The 18,217-nt window shown below is 35.3% G+C and overlaps 1 protein-coding gene across 1 annotated transcript in view; it reads left to right on the top strand.

Annotated features, from left to right (window-relative positions):
- Positions 1 to 8,095, top strand: part of LOC135225096 (serine-rich adhesin for platelets-like) — a 168,896-nt gene extending 160,801 nt beyond the window's left edge. Inside the window, 5 exon segments of the mRNA XM_064264353.1 lie at positions 62 to 1,939; positions 2,026 to 2,574; positions 2,856 to 3,077; positions 3,312 to 5,619; positions 5,728 to 8,095. Of these exon segments, the coding sequence (XP_064120423.1) occupies positions 62 to 1,939; positions 2,026 to 2,574; positions 2,856 to 3,077; positions 3,312 to 5,619; positions 5,728 to 5,821 (5,051 nt within the window). The 3' untranslated portion in view covers positions 5,822 to 8,095.
- The last annotated feature ends 10,122 nt before the right edge of the window (positions 8,096 to 18,217 follow it).

Here is an 18,217-nt window from a genome sequence, read left to right as displayed (position 1 = left end):
TTTTTAAGGGAAGACCATCATACATTACAGAATTACAGGTGTATTGATTTAATGATTACAGAGGATACTGATGGCACTGAAGACCACACCACACCTCAAACTGATCATCCAGAGGAATTTGGCAATGACACTACTACAGAAGCATATGGAATTACAGACAAAGATGGAGCAACAACTATCAGTGAAATTTCAACAGAGCCAACAGAAGTCTATGTATCTACTTATCCTGATGACGTGCCCACAACTATTGAAGTGGTAACCATTTCTGCTGAAATTTCTGATACTTCTGAAACTGGTTCTGATACAACAACTGAAGATGAAGGAGAAACAGAGAAATCCACTCCCGGGTATGTGACTATTTCACCTACAGAAATTGGTGGTACAGTAACTGAATATTCAACTACAGATGATGGGTCAGTAATTCATACTGATAAGCCAGATGATACTGAAATATCCACACCTTCCACTACCTTTGACTACCAACAAACTACTATCACATCTGTATCAGAAATAACTGATTCTACAGAAACAGCAGAATTAAAACCAACAAATAATACTCTTTCTGGAGTAACTGATTACTCAACTACCACAGACTATTCAGCAACAGAAGATTTTGGAGCTGAAACAAGCACTAATATGTCATCAGAGCAGTCTACTACTCTCTCTCCTGATGAAGATGGCATATCTACTAAGCATCCATTAGGAGTCACTGAAATATTTACAGAATACTCAACAAGTAGTTCAGAGACATATACAGACAAAATATCTGAAACAGGTGATGGATCAACAGCTACATACCCAGAAGATTCTCCAGCCTCTGAACACCCTATTGTGTTCCCAACAACCCCTGGTTCAACAACTGTTACATACCCATCTGAAGATACTGCAGCAACAACAGATACTTCGAGTGAAACAGGTTATGACTTCCAAGAATCTACTGTACCATCAACTGAATATCCAGTATCGGGTGATGGATATGGAGTATCTACTGACCAGCCTGAAAAGGGAGATGAAAAAGTACCTTCCACTACTCTTGATGACCAGGGAACAACTAGTTCTACAGTACCAGATGTTACTGGTTCAGAAGTGCATACTGGTGGAACAACTGAATATCCAAGCGATGCTCAACCTGAAGGAACTTCAGTACCTATGTTGGGGCAAGAAATATATACTCATGGGCCAAATTATACTGACACTACAATTGCTGAATATCCAGAAACTGAAACAACACCAGTCGATGATGTGATATCCACAAGGTACCCATCGGGACATGGATCAACTACTAGATATCCAGACAGTACACAAACAACCATCGAGCCAACAACAGAATATCCAACTATTGATGATGAATATGTGACATCTAGTGACCAACCCACTGAAACTAAAATAACTGGGACTATGCCATCTACTTCAGCAGATGATCAAGAGACTAGTTCACCAACGGTAGATATTACTGCTTCTACACAAACGTCAGACTTGAGACCAACTATTTCTCCAGAGTACACTGATGAGACATCTGAATATCAATCTGACATTCTCAGTGGAGTAACTTCATCTACAGTCAGTGAAGGGTTATCTATTGGTGACCTGATTGAGAGTGACAGTTCATCTCCTGAGTCTGGAGGCACAGCTACAGATACTTCAATTGATTATCCTACTACACTTTCACCTGGATTACTAAGTCCTCAGGAAACATCTACAGATATTCCCGAGTATAATACTACACTCTATCCTGAACAACCAAGCACTCATGAGACATCTACAGATACTTCAGAACAAACTACTATAGTCTCAGAAGAACCAGACACTCAAGAAACATCTACAGAGATAACACCAGTGAGTGATGCAGTCCCAACAATGCGCCCATCGGAAAATGTTTCAAGTACTGAATATCCAGATTATCCTGAAACATCTGATTTACCCACGGATATATACCCAGGTAATGGAACAGAAGAAACAACACTTTCTTCCAGTACTGTTGAGTCTTTGACTGATACAGATTATGTCACAGAAACATCTACTGAGTCGCAACAGAAGAACCCACAGATCCTAGTACAACTGTTGCTGATCAGACTGATATTCCTATTGGAACCAGTGATGGTCCAAGTATAAGTGAAGAAGTTGATGGAGGCATCAGTGACCTTACAGAAGAACCTTCAACAACAGAAGAAATTGATGATACTTCAGTAAGTACCGGTACATTCACCACAGAGTTCCCACCAGTAACTGAAAGCACATCTACAGAGTATCCAGAGGGTTCATATGGAACAACCACAAGTATTTTAGGACAAACTACTCATGAAGATAAAACTCCTCATATCACAACAACAGTATCACCCACAACAGCTGGGGATTCAGGACTTGCATCATTATTGGGTGAACCATGTTTAATTGAAGGCACTCTCTATGAAAATGGCACTAATGTACCATCATCATCTTTATGCCAAGAGAACTGCAAGTGTAGCAACGGCATGGTTTTATGTCAAAAGCCATCATGTCCTCCTGCTCCTCCAGGATTCCTTCGGTGTAGTACTATTCCTCCTACTGACGAGTGCTGCCCATCATACAATTGCCGTAAGTATACAGTATTTTACAATCAAATTAAGCATTGTCAGCCATTCTATATGTTCACTGTTCAGTGCAAATGCTGCTACTAGAAACAACCTAAATAATTAGAGATGCATTAGCAAAGAATGTGTGTCTTGACAATAGTGTTTTTATTATACTCTTGAAAAAAGCCAACTTTGCAGACATAGAAAAAAGTAGGGTACCAAATATGACAAATCAATATTTTTTCCCAATTGGTAAAGAACTAATGCAATTCAGACTATTCATACAAAACTTCTATTTTACAGCTCAGCCCACTGCCCCTACAGTAACAGATTCTCCCAATTGCACAAGAGATGGTGAAATTTATGCTGATGGCGAGTATGTACCGAGTCTGGATGAATGCACAGATTGCTACTGCTTAGGAGGTGAAATTGTATGTGCTCTTTTGCAATGTGTTCCTCCAGGGGACAATTGCCATCCTTTAACACAGAATAACAACTCATGCTGCCCAGATAACTACGAATGTGGTAAGGTCAAATCTTCAGTTTTACTTTTTACTTTTTAAATCATCTATTCATCTGTTGATTATATAACCTTTGATATTTTTTTCTCAAAGAATCAAAACATAATTTTATAGTTATTTGAGAATTTTATAGCTACTACTATAAACCTTGCATTTATGTAATCATTAACTTCACTATCTTCTTTGTAAAGAATCATAACTTGCAAATTATGAAAATATTTTGTTCTTTCTTTTCCAGCCGAAACAATAGACAGCTTTATCAGCTCAAGTACAGCAACACCTGATGTCACAGAAACAACTCCAGTTGCGAGTAGTGAAACTTCACCAAGCCACAGTGACAGCACCCTATTGACAAGTTACCCTACATCTAGTAGCACTACAGTTACTGGGAGTCCCTTGGTTACTGAAGCATCAACCACAACGCTTGATGGTGAAGGTCAAGATGGCATCACCATTACAGAGGCATCTGTTGCAACTGATGGATTCGATACAACCAGGCAACCTAGTGCAACAGTATCATTTACTGTCACAGAAGAAACATTTGAACCTGAAAAAATAACTGTCATACCTGGCAGTGGCACTGTACCACAGGGTAGTGAACATGATCCGGATGACATTTCTCAGACATATAAGCCAATTACAGACTCCTCTACTACAAGTGACTTTGTGACAGTTGTGCCTGCTGGAGCTGTGAGCAATGAAACCATACATTCTTCCACAATACCACCATTTGTAACAGGCTCAACAAGTTATTCATCAACTGAAACTGAAGAGGCAAGCACCGATTCTACAGCATCGGGCTATTTAACTGAAGCTACTTTAGCTGTTACTGGAACCGAGATTACTGGTAGTGACACCGTTGTTACTCAGGGAGGACCACTTATAGGGGTACTGACATCTTCAACAGCCAAGTATCCAGAAGTTTCTAGTGATGGTATTGATAAGGTGACTGGCCACGACCAGACCACAACTACAGTCTCAGCACTCTCCTTGGTAACTGACCCCTCTGGCCATAACATTACGGGCATCAGCTCTACAACAGTTACAACCTCAACTGAAAAATATACAGGGGAGACGGAATCTACTGACAATGTAACAGATAAAGTACTGGTAGATGGAGTCACATCCATGGATGGAGATACTATTATTTTCCCCGGTTCATCTTCATCTACAACACTGAGTTCAGCAACATCATCTACTGATTTGCCAATTTCACCATCCTCGATTGAAACTGACTCACACACTTCATCAGTGACATCATCAACTGATTTACCAAGTTCATCATCGTCAACCGTAACAGGGGATTACTCCACATTTGCAACAGACTCATCTGCTTCATCAGTGACATCATCAACTGATTTACCAAGTTCATCATCGTCAATCGGAACAGGTGATTACTCCACATTTACAACAGACTCATCCACATTTGCAACGGGCTCATCTGCTTCATCAGTGACATCATCAACTGATTTACCAAGTTCATCATCATCAATCGGAGCAGGTAATTACTCCACATTTGCAACAGACTCATCCGCTTCATCAGTGACATCATCAACTGATTTACCAAGTTCATCATCGTCAATCGGAACAGGTAATTACTCCACATTTGCAACAGACTCATCCGCTTCATCAGTGACATCATCTACTGATTTACCAAGTTCATCATCGTCAATCGGAACAGGTGATTACTCTACATATACAACGGACTTATCCACCTCATCAGCTACATCATCAACTGATCTACCTATTCCATCATCCTCAATTGCAACAGATTCATCCGCTTCTTCATCTGCTTCATCAGTGACATCATCTACTGATTTACCAAGTTCATCATCGTCAATCGGAGCAGGTAATTACTCCACATTTGCAACGGACTCATCCGCTTCATCAGTGACATCATCTACTGATTTACCAAGTTCATCATCGTCAATCGGAACAGGTGATTACTCTACATATACAACGGACTTATCCACCTCATCAGCTACATCCTCAACTGATCTACCTATTCCATCCTCCTCAATTGCAACAGATTCATCCACTTCTTCATCCTCAACAACAACAGATTACTATTCTACATCTGCAACAAGTAAAACTCCAGCCCCATTCCCTCCATACCCAGGTCAGACTTATCCAGATTATCATACACCAAGTGCATCACCTTCGTCTCCTGAAACCTCAACAGAATTTGTGTTAGGGCCTGGAGCATGTCTTTTTGATGGCAAGGTATATGTTTCTGCACAACAGATACCCCGAGATGATCCTTGTGATTTCTGTTTCTGTTTCCGTGGAGATATAATTTGTCTGCAGCAGTCTTGCCCTCCTCCTATACCAGGATGTTATGAAGAACCTATTGCTGGTTTCTGTTGTCCCCGCTATGAGTGCCCTGTAACGCAAACCGTTGTCAATGTCACTACCACAACAACACCAATACCATTTTATCCTCCAGTTCAGAGGACCCAGAAAGTGACGATGTGTGAAATAGGTGATCGATTTTACCATCCTGATGAGATTGTTGAAGAAGCCTCAGGACCATGTTTAGAATGCAGGTTAGTGATCCAGAACATCTCATTACAAGATAAACTGAGATTGATATATGATTAAAAAACCATGCTTTGTCGAAGAATATTTTCACTTACATATTTTTTCTTTTTCAGATGTGGTCATGATGGTATGATGAAGTGCGATCCAAAGGACTGTGGAGCCCAACCGATGTTACAAAAGATTTTGGGCAGAAAATATAAACGGTGAAGACATTGACGGTCGGGGATTTGTCATACCCCGTAAAAAGCTTCCCACCACATTCATTTTTCTTTCTTAATTACAACTTAAGTAATTTGTACTTTTAAGTCTTCTACCATGGTGCTTTTATAAGTGTTATAGTAAGAAGCATCCTTCACATGACACATTAAGAAGGGGAGACTTTGACCCTGGCAATTTAATGTTAGCTAAATGATGTATGCAAGGAGGTGAGCCTGAAAAGATGTCTTCCTAATTATCTATATTAGTTTAGCCATGTGTCTACAACGCTCAAATAGCAAGTCTGTGTTAATAAGGAGTGAGTATGCGTATCTATGTCTGTGAAAATCTATAGAAATTATAGTAGTGCCAAGACGCTTCTCCTATTTTTCACTAAGCGTATTTGTGTGTGCTCTCTGTCCATGTCTGTCCGTCTGTGTGTGATATAGGTGCCACTGAACTTTTGTTGTAAGACGACATTCTAGAAAGTTTAAGGAGAACTTAAGGCATTTTTGTATACTGCTTTATTCCATTTATTTTTTAATTACTTGGTTTTGCTTACGATCTTTCAGTCAATTTGCATTTAGTACTTCGGAGGCATTACAAACGGCATTTTCATTTCTTAGCACCTCAAACATTCTGCTGTTTCTCTCTGAACACTTGATCATTGTCTTCAGCTGCTTAATAAGGTTACATGGTTGACACAAGTGTTAGTATGAATGTTTCTATATCCTTAGAAAGACATCATGTCCATGGTTTTGTTTTCTTCAAATGAATTAACTGATGCTGCTTGAAGATAGATAAGGGACAATTATTTTGTTTAGCCGAAACGCAGCGTCGGAAAGGTCAAGATAATAATATTTTTCCCGCTCGTTACTACACTGGCACTTTAGCAGCTTAAATGTTCTCTATAGGAAATTTCATTAATGAGCAACAAAAGCATTTTAGTAATTCTGAATCCCATGTGCATATTCCAGTAGTATTAAAAAATGGGCATTATTGACATCAATGATCAGTTTAAGGCTAGCAAAAATTTCCCGAGTCAGAAAACGAACGTATTTATGCTTTCATCAAATTCATGTTCCGTAGACGAGGACATAAATATCACAATTTCCGTCCGTTCTAAGACTCTTAATTAAAGTCCCTGTGAACAAGACTAAGTACTACGCGTCGGCCAAACCTTACACTGAACTGGTGCCAAACCACTATTAATTACATATAATTACATCTGTGGCTTAATGTTAATTCAGGAATGATTGTTCTTATTTGCACTCGTTATGAACTGAGGCTAATTTCCCTTATAGAATAGTAATTGGAGACTTCAGTCGATTAGGAATCAGTGCCGATTAGGAATCAGTGCCACTTCAACTCCGATTATATATCTCAAAAGCTCAACTGGTATAACTAATGGCCGGCAGAGAAGTATCAAAATTTAGAAAATCACCAAAAAAAAAACTTAGTTGTAATTTCTGAGAATTTAAGGAATTGCGCACTTTTGGAATTCATAATCACCGATATATTTTCTGCGTAATCTATGAATTCCAACGCGTTCCAAGTATTCCTGCCATACCCATCGCCACCAGCGCTCAATCTCACTCTAGTGAAGCGCCAGTAGAAGTTTTGCTTTGGTGGTCAGGGGAAAATAAGTATAAGATTTTGGCTGGCTTTAAAGGAATAAAGCTAGCCTTCATTAAGACTAAGGCTGGCTTGTGTAATATTACATAGTGATCTAGGAGTTGCGAAAGCTGAATGCATGAGAACAATAAATTTTCCGAATACTCATTGTCTGGTTAGTAGCAGCCTACTGAACCAAGCAAGTCGGTATTGTAGTATTCAGGCCTAACTGACCTTGGTTTCCGAGTTCTCACCGGCTAGGTCAGACTACGTCATGGTTTTCGTAGCCTGGCCCATTAGCAGCATCCGGGAGCTGGAAGACGAAGGCGACGACACACGAGTCTCCAGGGTTGTGTCCGACGAGTGATGACAGTCGATCTGATTAGTAGTTAGTAGAGATGAACTGCCATGGTCAAGTCACTGCTTCGATGCAGCAGCAGTCTCTGTGGTATTGCGCAGTTCAGAAAAAAAGTGTCCAAGAAACAGTATTCTTTCCAAGTGTGATAACTTAAGTGCATTTTTTATATTATTTATTGCAATAGTATTTCCTCTGCATTTTATTCCATTTATAGTATATTATTATGTACAGCTCTTGTCAGCGTTCATTTATTATGATGTACCCTCTGTAAGCTTTTTATACCTGTATAAAATGTGAATAAAATAAGAAACTAATTTTACGTATCACTACTCCTTTAACGTATCTTCCATTAGGTCTAATATTTCAGTACGAGGGTGCCAAAAAGAATTCAGTTCAATTAAGGGCACCACTGAACATTCATGAGATAAAAGGATTATCTTGCACCAAAGGAGCAACATCATTTAATGGGAAGTCTGTACGCAATGAAAATATCTCATCCAACATGGCACCTTTTTGTGAACTCAAAGGAAGACTTTTTGCTATTATTGTGCATCAGTGTCTTAAAAAAAGACATACACGTACACACAATATTTGTGTATGGAGTTCAGCTAGATAAGCAGCATCCAAAGAATACAGAACAAACAATTACTATTTAAAAACCCCAATTAAGGGCACCAATGTGAAAAAGCATTCATTGAAGACCTGATACTGCTATATAACTAGCTTTTTTTTTTTTTAACTAACAGGTTCTAAATACAATTCGTCTAGACAACACTCTAGGAAGATTATGCATAACTCCTGTTAAAAGCACCACAAGAGTTCTAGATTTCTACCAAAAAGAAGTTAAGCCACAATTTCAGTCATCAACTGCTGCTGCTTTTAACTGGCTTTCTAGGACTACGTTTTCTCTCCGAGGAGAGAAAACGGTTTGCCCGGAGAACTGAACATTCAGTAAGCAAATGCCTCGTTATTTGCTGGGGACTGGGCATTTGAAAAAGAATAGTGTACTTTAGTAGATGGCCAAGAGTTCAAGATGACTGGATATTATAGTTCATTCTGATTATTAGGTGTGTCCACATAATAGACTACCCATGAGCACAGATAACATTTCCATATAACAGACTACCCATGAGCACAGATAACAAGAGTAAAAAAAATAAGAACTAGAAAGATACAAAAGTACAGATTAAAAAAGAAAATATGATGAATCAATAAATGAACATATACCTAACGATTACCAACATCATTGCCAAATATGAAACAAAACTGAAGAGCCATAAATTTGTCAAATAAACTTCTATAGTGAAATGTCCCTATGTGGAAAGAGAGCGAGGGAATGATAAACCGATGTTATTGATAACAGCAAGATAAATCGGCAAAACACTACATATACAAAACATCAGCAGAAAAAATGAGTATGAAGACGAAAGGAAAATACCACGAGATACAAAATCAATACTCTTTCATACGATCAAGATGGAATGTTCAGCATTAAGATTTTGGGCTGTGATACATAGCAGAATCTCAGTATTCTGTAGACAATTATTACCGTCTCTTATGTGATTAGCAGTCAGGTAATAGGACGAAAATTCATATATCAAAACTTTTCGTTTCTAAATGGTAATATTTTGGGAGAAAATAGTTCTCTGCAGCTACTTACAGCGCAAGGACTAGAATACCTCCAGAAGCAGATGAATAGCTAAATGGAATATATATTAACTATCTACAGAAACTAACTGATATCTACAGCATCTCTGGTGAGATACTAACTACCCACCCACCCATCCTCCTCAACCCCCCACACTGAGAGTGAATCCAGCCTAAACCACCGACTGATCAAAGGGTGACTGATGACCCTTATCATTACGGGTTTCTTAAAATCAACTTTCGTTTTTTCTTTTATTCTTGTTAATGGTCGTTTCTTTTTAAATTCAGAGTGTCAAGTTTTGAACTCCTGTACCAGCAATTGTAGTACAGTTCCCTCTCGTCAGAACAGGTAACCGAGGTAAGAACCTTGACTTATTTTATCTATTTGTTTATTTATTTTTTGTTATGCCATTTTTAAGTGGCTTTAGACGTTATAGCATCGTCGCAGAATAATAATCTTATTTCTCTACAAACTTCTCCCTATCTGGGGTCGCTGTAATGGTTCTTCAACACATTCTTCCTTTCCCCATCGGTCCAGTGCAATCTCCTCCTCGCTCAATAGTCGCAGAATATTCAACAAAATATTTGACAGGCATAGTTTTAAGAAATGTGTGGAAAACAATTTCCCTGGCTGACAAATTCCTGGATTGGACCTTAGTCTGCATTCGCAGAAGCAGAACCAGCAACAATACTTGGGTATTTCCCCTGATGAAATGAACCACTAGAGCTCTGGAAAGATAACCAAAAGGAACGGTGTCACTCCATAATATGTTTTCCAATATGTATTTGATATATGTTTAGTAGGACCCCTAAACATTCCTTTGTTATTAGAGTAGATGATGGCAATCACTTACCATTATTACAAATAATTCCTAAAGGTATCTTTTATTTTGTTATATATTAGCTATATTTTTCTTTAACATGGTAGCAAATACTCATAAGTTATAAACATGAAGTCATCAGACGACTGACTAACAATGATATCGGAAGCACTTAAGAAAACAGTAGTTGTTTGTTTCAATTTCGTACAAAAATAAAACTACAACACTTATAGCCCCTGTCGTGATTTTGTCATAAGGAGCCTTAATTAGACCTGAAATTAATCTTCATTATAACAACAATGACTAAAGGTAAAACTGGATATTCATCTCATTGTTTATTGTAACAGTAGTGCCTAACGATAAAATTGTGGATATTTTTAAATGTGAAGTATATTGATTAAAAGTACTATAACCCAAACCGACCTAACGTAGGTACTGTTATCAACAATCAGACTTTGAATAAATTTTAACTTCTATTGCTATCAGTTGATAACGGTATGTGGGTAATACGGTTAGAATCAGAGCTTCAAACCAAACAAAAGATTTTTCAGCAAAGCAACTTGCGAAATTGATAAGTTACCCCTTTCGTAAGGTATTGCGTTACGTTTTCTGTAAGGCCATGGAGACCATTTTCCCCGTTTTCTATATCGATCACTTCCCGTTTACTCACCTCAAGAATTCGAGAAAATCTGGTGTAATCGAAATTTCTATCAATCTTAACCCATCGCATTCTTTGGTAATTCATTGAATCCTTAGACATTACATCCTCCCCATACTTATCAATACATACTAGTTGTGTACAAATGCATTAGCCATGGAAAATAGTTTAACGCTATGCAATAATAATATGATTTTTAGGGACTAAGAATTGCTATAGATGCTATTAAATGTTACAAACCAAATATAACATCGTGCAACAAATTAAGTTATTATTCCAAAAGTAAATATCCTTATTAATGATTATGTAACATATATAAAAATAAGCATTTTAGAAATTGCAAAATATATGGAATTAAGAACCTGAAACTAATAAATCCAAAATCAATAGAATTTGTGCTCATACCAAAGAGAACGACACATAAGCAAGTAATTCTGACCCGTCTACGAATAGGCCATTCTCGTCTAACATACTGACACCTGATGAATAGGCCACATAGCCCAACTCCTGAATGTTCTGAGTGAAGATTAGTGATACCAATTAAACATTTACTGCGTGCGTGTCCGAAGTATAATCAGCAGCGAACGAACATCGCGTATTGAAAATAAATCCATCCGTGAAATTTTGCCAGAAATTTCACGAGATAGAAATTTTGCCAGAAATTTCACGAGATAGAAATTTTGCTAGAAATTTCACGATAGAAATGTTGCCAGAAATTTCACGATAGAAATGTTGCCAGAAATTTCACGAGATAGAATTGTTGCCAGAAATTTCACGAGATAGAAATTTTGCCAGAAAATTCACGATAGAAATGTTACCAGAAATTTCACGAGATAGAATTGTTGCCAGAAATTTCACGAGATAGAAATTTTGCCAGAAATTTCACGTAGAAATTTTGCCAGAAATTTCACGCAATAGAAATTTTGCCAGAAATTTCACGAGAAATATATATATATATATATATATATATATATATATATATATATATATATATATATATATATATTATATTATATATATATACATGAGGCCAGCCCAGTGAGAGCTGATATTTATTAGCTCAATGGTCTGATTAAAAAAAACTATAACTAAGTAGTAATAATAATAATAATAAAATAATAATAATGATAATAATAATAATAATAATAATAATAACCTACCTGAACTATCTATACTGTGACGACAGTGTGTGTGTGTGTGTGTGTGTTTGCTGTCGTTGTAGTCCCTTAACTTGAATATAACGAAAGCTTTTTGGCACACCACCCAAAACACGAAATTATTATTATCCAATGGCCACACCTGGTAGTCGACGCAAACGAGGAATATTCATAGAAATAAACTCCGTATGTAGGGAAGGACGCACCATAACACAAACCCGTGACATTGTACGAATGCTATATGTTTATTTGTGAGAGTAGTGCTCTTCAACATTTTGAAGTTACATCCGCCATTTTTTAATGTAGCATTAATGTATGAAAGCATTTACTCATGAGGGCTTACGAGGCCCATGTGGTGGTCGGTAATCAAGTCACAGGGAATAAAAAGGAAAAAAAAAACGAATCTACATTCCCATTCCAGGCCGATAAAAATCATATTGTGAATCTCTTGAAGATCCAGCAGAAGGAAACGTAGTACCACATATCACAGAAATAATTCAATTCCAGTGATACAACAAACGTGTTTAGCAGGAAATATTGAGTCTCTCTCTCTCTCTCTCTCTCTCTGGATAAAATGCACCTAGTCAAGTCAAAACTGGAAAGGTTGGGGTCAGCCATCATGCTTTCCAGTGTTGAACGGCAATAGCGCAGCAAAAATAATTTCCAAATATGGAAAAATATTCTATAAAGCATACTTCCATGGAAAAATAAAAAAAAAGCCGACATTATCTCTCTCTCTCTCTCTCTCTCTCTCTCTCTCTCTCTCTCTCTCTCTCTCTCTCCGTTCACGGCAGTTGCTTTCGTACCATAAATTCAGAGAGCAGAGCTGCAAGCACTTATCCTCATGAAATAACGCAATAAAAAATATTATAAGTGCTGCAACAGTGTGAGTATTTCATGCTAGGTATATTACGCATGAATCTGCAATGCACTGGAGGAAGTCAGCACTGTGATGAGCTGTTATTACGATAAGAAATTTCTAGGTTTAAAGGTTATCTTTTTCGTATTTTTCATACCATAGACACAGCCGCCACTTTCGTTCGTAAGTTTAACTCATACCGTTCTCAAAGGAACATCTAGTAGGGCAATTATCTCGATCGAATCGGACGTGAATAACAGTTCAAGACAAGTCTAAATAATGACTATGATTCTCACACAGTAAAAACCTTGAAAAGAGCCCTCGGATATAAGTTTAGTGGGACATAGACTTATATCCGAGTGGGATATAAGTCTATGTTCCTGATATAAATCAGAGAGAAAAGCAAAGAGCCTTCTGACAACTAACACGATTTCGTCGTTTTTATAGGCCGTAATCTTCATTATAATTCAGACATAGGTTTGCATATTCTAATCAGTATCTTCCTATCACATGAAAACAATAAGCAGTTCTATAAATCTTGGCTCCTGAAGCTTATGACCAGCCTTCAACCATCTTTCATTTTAAGTGTTACTCACAACAGGTAAGCTTTCGCCTCGTTGGTTTAAGTGCAAAGGATATCAACTTTTCTGGCGAGAATTGTTGCCCAAGAGAATCCCTTGCATATTGGCCAATCCATCTGAGACGAGTTCAGACTACGCGTCGCGGATTCATCCGCTTATCTAGATGGTACTAGAATAAACGTGTTTTAGGATGAATTTGTTTTCTTCTGATATTAATGTTATTTCCACTAATCTATGAACTGTTCGTTCAAAAATTAAGTACCATTAACATTGAACTGCAATGGTCACTACTATGAATACTACGACTTATAACATTTCATACATTATATATATGTATATATGCATAACTTGATCACGAAATATATAAAACGTGATCCTCTGTGGCATTACATTTATTTATACGTACACGTGTGTGTGTGTATATATATATATATATATATATATATATATATAGATATATATAACATATATTATATATATAGGCTATAGATATAGTATATATATATATATATATATATATATATATATCTATATATATATATATATATATATATATATATATATATCTATATATATATACCCATATATATATATAGATAATATATATACATATATACTATAAATATATATAGATAATATATATAATATATATATATATATATGTAATCCCATTATATAACAATATATATATATATATAAATTTATATATATAATATATATATATAATATATTATTTATATTAATATATATGTATTATAATAATAAACCCAAGAACAATTAAAACACGTAAAACTAAATTGCACGCAATTCCTAACAGCCATCGAGCTGCGAACCAATTACACAGCATAAATCATTAAAACCTCAGGAAATCCCAGGTTTAAAACTTACCATGAGCTTGAGTAATGGCTGTAGTTCAGCTTTATGCCAGCCACCTCCGTAATCCCTTGCTTATTATTCGCATGGACTATGAATCACCTTGGGTTAATCCTATTAGCGCATTCAGTCAGCATACGAGAGAAATCCGGAATTTTATCTTCACGTGTAATCCCAGTGCATTTGGGTGTGTGTGTGTGTGTGTGTGTGTGTGTGTGTGTGTGTGTGCGTGTCCCGCGATCGAGTGCATCATTACATTTGTCCGAGTTATACTAAACGGCCGTTTCTGTCACTACAAGTATGGCATACTTAAGGGGAAACAGTTGTCACAGGTATTAATGATATTGATTACTTTGCCAAAAAGGTTTATGATATACACATACCGGTTCCGAGTTCGTAGACGAGATTAAGCCAGTTTGGAAAATGCTCCTACAGGATATGTTCTATGTGCTGAGACTCGAACGGCAAAGGAATGAATGAACGAATTATAAAAAGAAAAAGAAGTGTTCAGTGATGATAAATAGCAACAACCGAGTTGTTCACGCGGTCCTGATGGTCAACATACAATTTAAAAAACAAAGATGACAATATGCAGTAAAGCTTCTGCATTCCTTCCAACGTCATAAGAAACAGCGACTTTAAATTTCAAACCTTATAGAGATCACATCGCTAAGGACACTTTTGGTTCCAAGTTGTCAGTGATTATTGTCAAAAGTGACTTTGTTAAACAATTCAATTGTTGTGATTACGTTATTGTGAAAATATAAACCTACGGAATTGTGAAAAATTAACCTACGGAACTGTGAAAATATTAACCTACGGAATTGTGAAAATATTAACCTTCGGAACTGTGAAAATATTAACGTATGGAATTGTGAAAATACTAACCTTTGGAACTGTGAAAATATTAACCTACGGAACTGTGAAAATATTAACCTACGGAACTGTGAAAATATTAAACTACGGAATTGTGAAAATATTAACCTACGGAATTGTGAAAATATAAACCTACGGAACTGTGAAAATATTAAACTACGGAATTGTGAAAATATTAACCTACGGAATTGTGAAAATATAAACCTACGGAACTGTGAAAATATTAACCTACGGAACTGTGAAAATATTAACCTTCGGAACTGTGAAAATATTAACCTAAGCAATTGTGAAAATATTAACCGACGGAACTGTGAAAATATTAACCTACGGAATTGTGAAAATATTAACCTTCATGAATATCCTAACGGCGTCTAGTTTTCACTGGTGGTCAACCATCCAAGTACTAACCAAGTCGACGTTGATTGGCATCAGTAATCAGAAACCCTGCGATGAATCAAATACGTTACCAAGAACTTCCTCTCATTATTATTGCGCAAAAGTCAGTATGTCATCCAAACTACTGTCCACATCTAGCCCGGTGCTTAACTATAAAGTAATGGACCCTCTTTTTGGAAAAGCTGTCATACAAAACACGAAAGTGCTTAATAATAAATTCTTCAATAGAACTTCCCGCTTGCAGTGCCTAAAAGAGGTTAAAGGAATTGGGACATCTGATGTTTTAGGTTTAATAATTTCAGCATGATCTCTCCAACATCATTTGAATGTTAATAACTCAAATATCGCAACAGCGTTTCAGTCATTCCAACATGCATAAGCATTGCTTTTGTTATTGTTCAATGCCTAATCCGTCTACAACTCGTTTCTTCCTTATCAGTACAAGCCTCTCCACACCACATCACCCCTACCCCTTTGCCCCCAGAAAATGCTCTCTCTCTCTCTCTCTCTCTCTCTCTCTCTCTCTCTCTCTCTCTCTCTCTCTCTCTCTCTCGCAGCAATTATCCCCTCCTTCCTTAAAAACGCAATTATCCTACTCTTGCTGACGAGAAAGAAAAGTTCTCCCAAATTTATTCCAATTATTTAAATGAACTAATTAGTTTCAACAACCCAGGTATTTTTTTCTTTTTCCTGACACCTCGAGTTACCGTTATTACCATCCCATTGGGTCTCGGAGTAAAACTGCTGGTTTAGCTGAGCCGCAATAATTGCTAAGAGCAACTAAACTTCAGTAATAGAAATTTAAGATAAAATGAAAATTATCACGGTAACATACGTAACATTTTACTTTAGAATTCTCTCACCGTTTCTGTGTTTTCTTCAGGTCCAGATATTTGGCTTCCTTTCCCATTGAACTTTACGTTAAAATATTTCACTGGGCTATGTATCATTAGAAAATAATCCGACGGGCCTTTTGTACACAAGCGTTTCTACTGAGGAAAGATATACTGAAGAAAGATATGCATGAGAATTAAACTCCTCCTTTATAGTATAATCCCTCTCATTTGCATCATATGTATTCGGTTTAAACTATAAAACGTTTTGCAGACATTAAAGCAGCAAAATTATATATCGGTATTATGCTCAAAAATTTTTAATAAAAGTTTATATTTTCTGAATGAGAAATTTTTTATTTTTAGTTTTAGTGTTGTTTCTGGCAATCAGGATTTCGGGATGCCTACTTGCACTAAAACAATCATCGCGTTTTCACATTAAAATATCAAAAACACAAGTACAATATAAACGCCCTAGTATCTATAAAGTACACAAACATTCACTTTTTTTTTTTTTTTACTAGCACGAGACATCGCTTTATTCATAAAATTACTGGAGTGCATTTTCATGAACAGAAGTGAAATTCAAAATAAATTTTTTAACTAATTTATTTTTTTATTGTGTTTTCTGTTATTTCTCTCTCCTCTACTCGACTAGCATTTGCCAGACACTTTTAATACAGACCTCTTCATTTCTTTAGTTTTATTCACAGAGAAAATATTTTACGTATAATTTTCTATATATTATTATATATATAATATATATACTACTATATATATCTATATATCATACACAGTAAAATATTTTCTCTGTGAAAATCTATACTATATATAGATATATATAAGATATTATATATGATAGATATATATATATATAATATATATATAATATTATATATATATATTATATATAGTATATATTATAATATATGAGATATATTTAATATACTATATATATATATAGATATATGATATATATATATTATATCTGATATATATACACACGTAACATATTTTCTTTGTGAATAAGCTAAGATATAGATATATATATATATAATATATATGATATATATTATATTTATATTATATATATTTATATATATGAGCTATATATAATATTTATATATTAAGTATAGATTATATTAATAGATTTTTATGAAATTTTAAAAAAATAAAAAGAACATGTTTATCTTATATATTTAATATATATATAATTACTATAATAGTAGATATATATATAAATTGTATAGATAATTAATATATAGATATACAATTATATACGAAAATATTGTTCTCTGTGAAGATCAGTATATATATATCTATAATATTATATTTCATATCTATATATATCGTATATAGATATATATGGATGTTATATATATTATATATATACATATCATAGCATTACATATATAGAGTTAGATTATATATAGATATATATATAGTATAGTATAGTATATATATAATATATATATATACTATATAAACATATAATTACATAGAACAATAAAAATATATATACATAATAATATAATTATATATACTATAATATATATATATATAATATATATATAATGTATCTATATACCAATATAATATCTATAATATATATATATATATAATTATATATAAAAAATATATCAATCAATTTTGTTGAGTATCCACATTTTTCCTCCCTTTCTCTTAAACCTTGGTCGCTGACGTCCGCTTATCCGTGTAATAATAATATAAATTT

Source organism: Macrobrachium nipponense, chromosome 12 (genome assembly GCF_015104395.2).
Source record: "Macrobrachium nipponense isolate FS-2020 chromosome 12, ASM1510439v2, whole genome shotgun sequence".
Classification (NCBI taxonomy): Eukaryota; Metazoa; Arthropoda; class Malacostraca; order Decapoda; family Palaemonidae; genus Macrobrachium; species Macrobrachium nipponense.
This window is presented reverse-complemented; position numbering and strand designations above follow the sequence as displayed.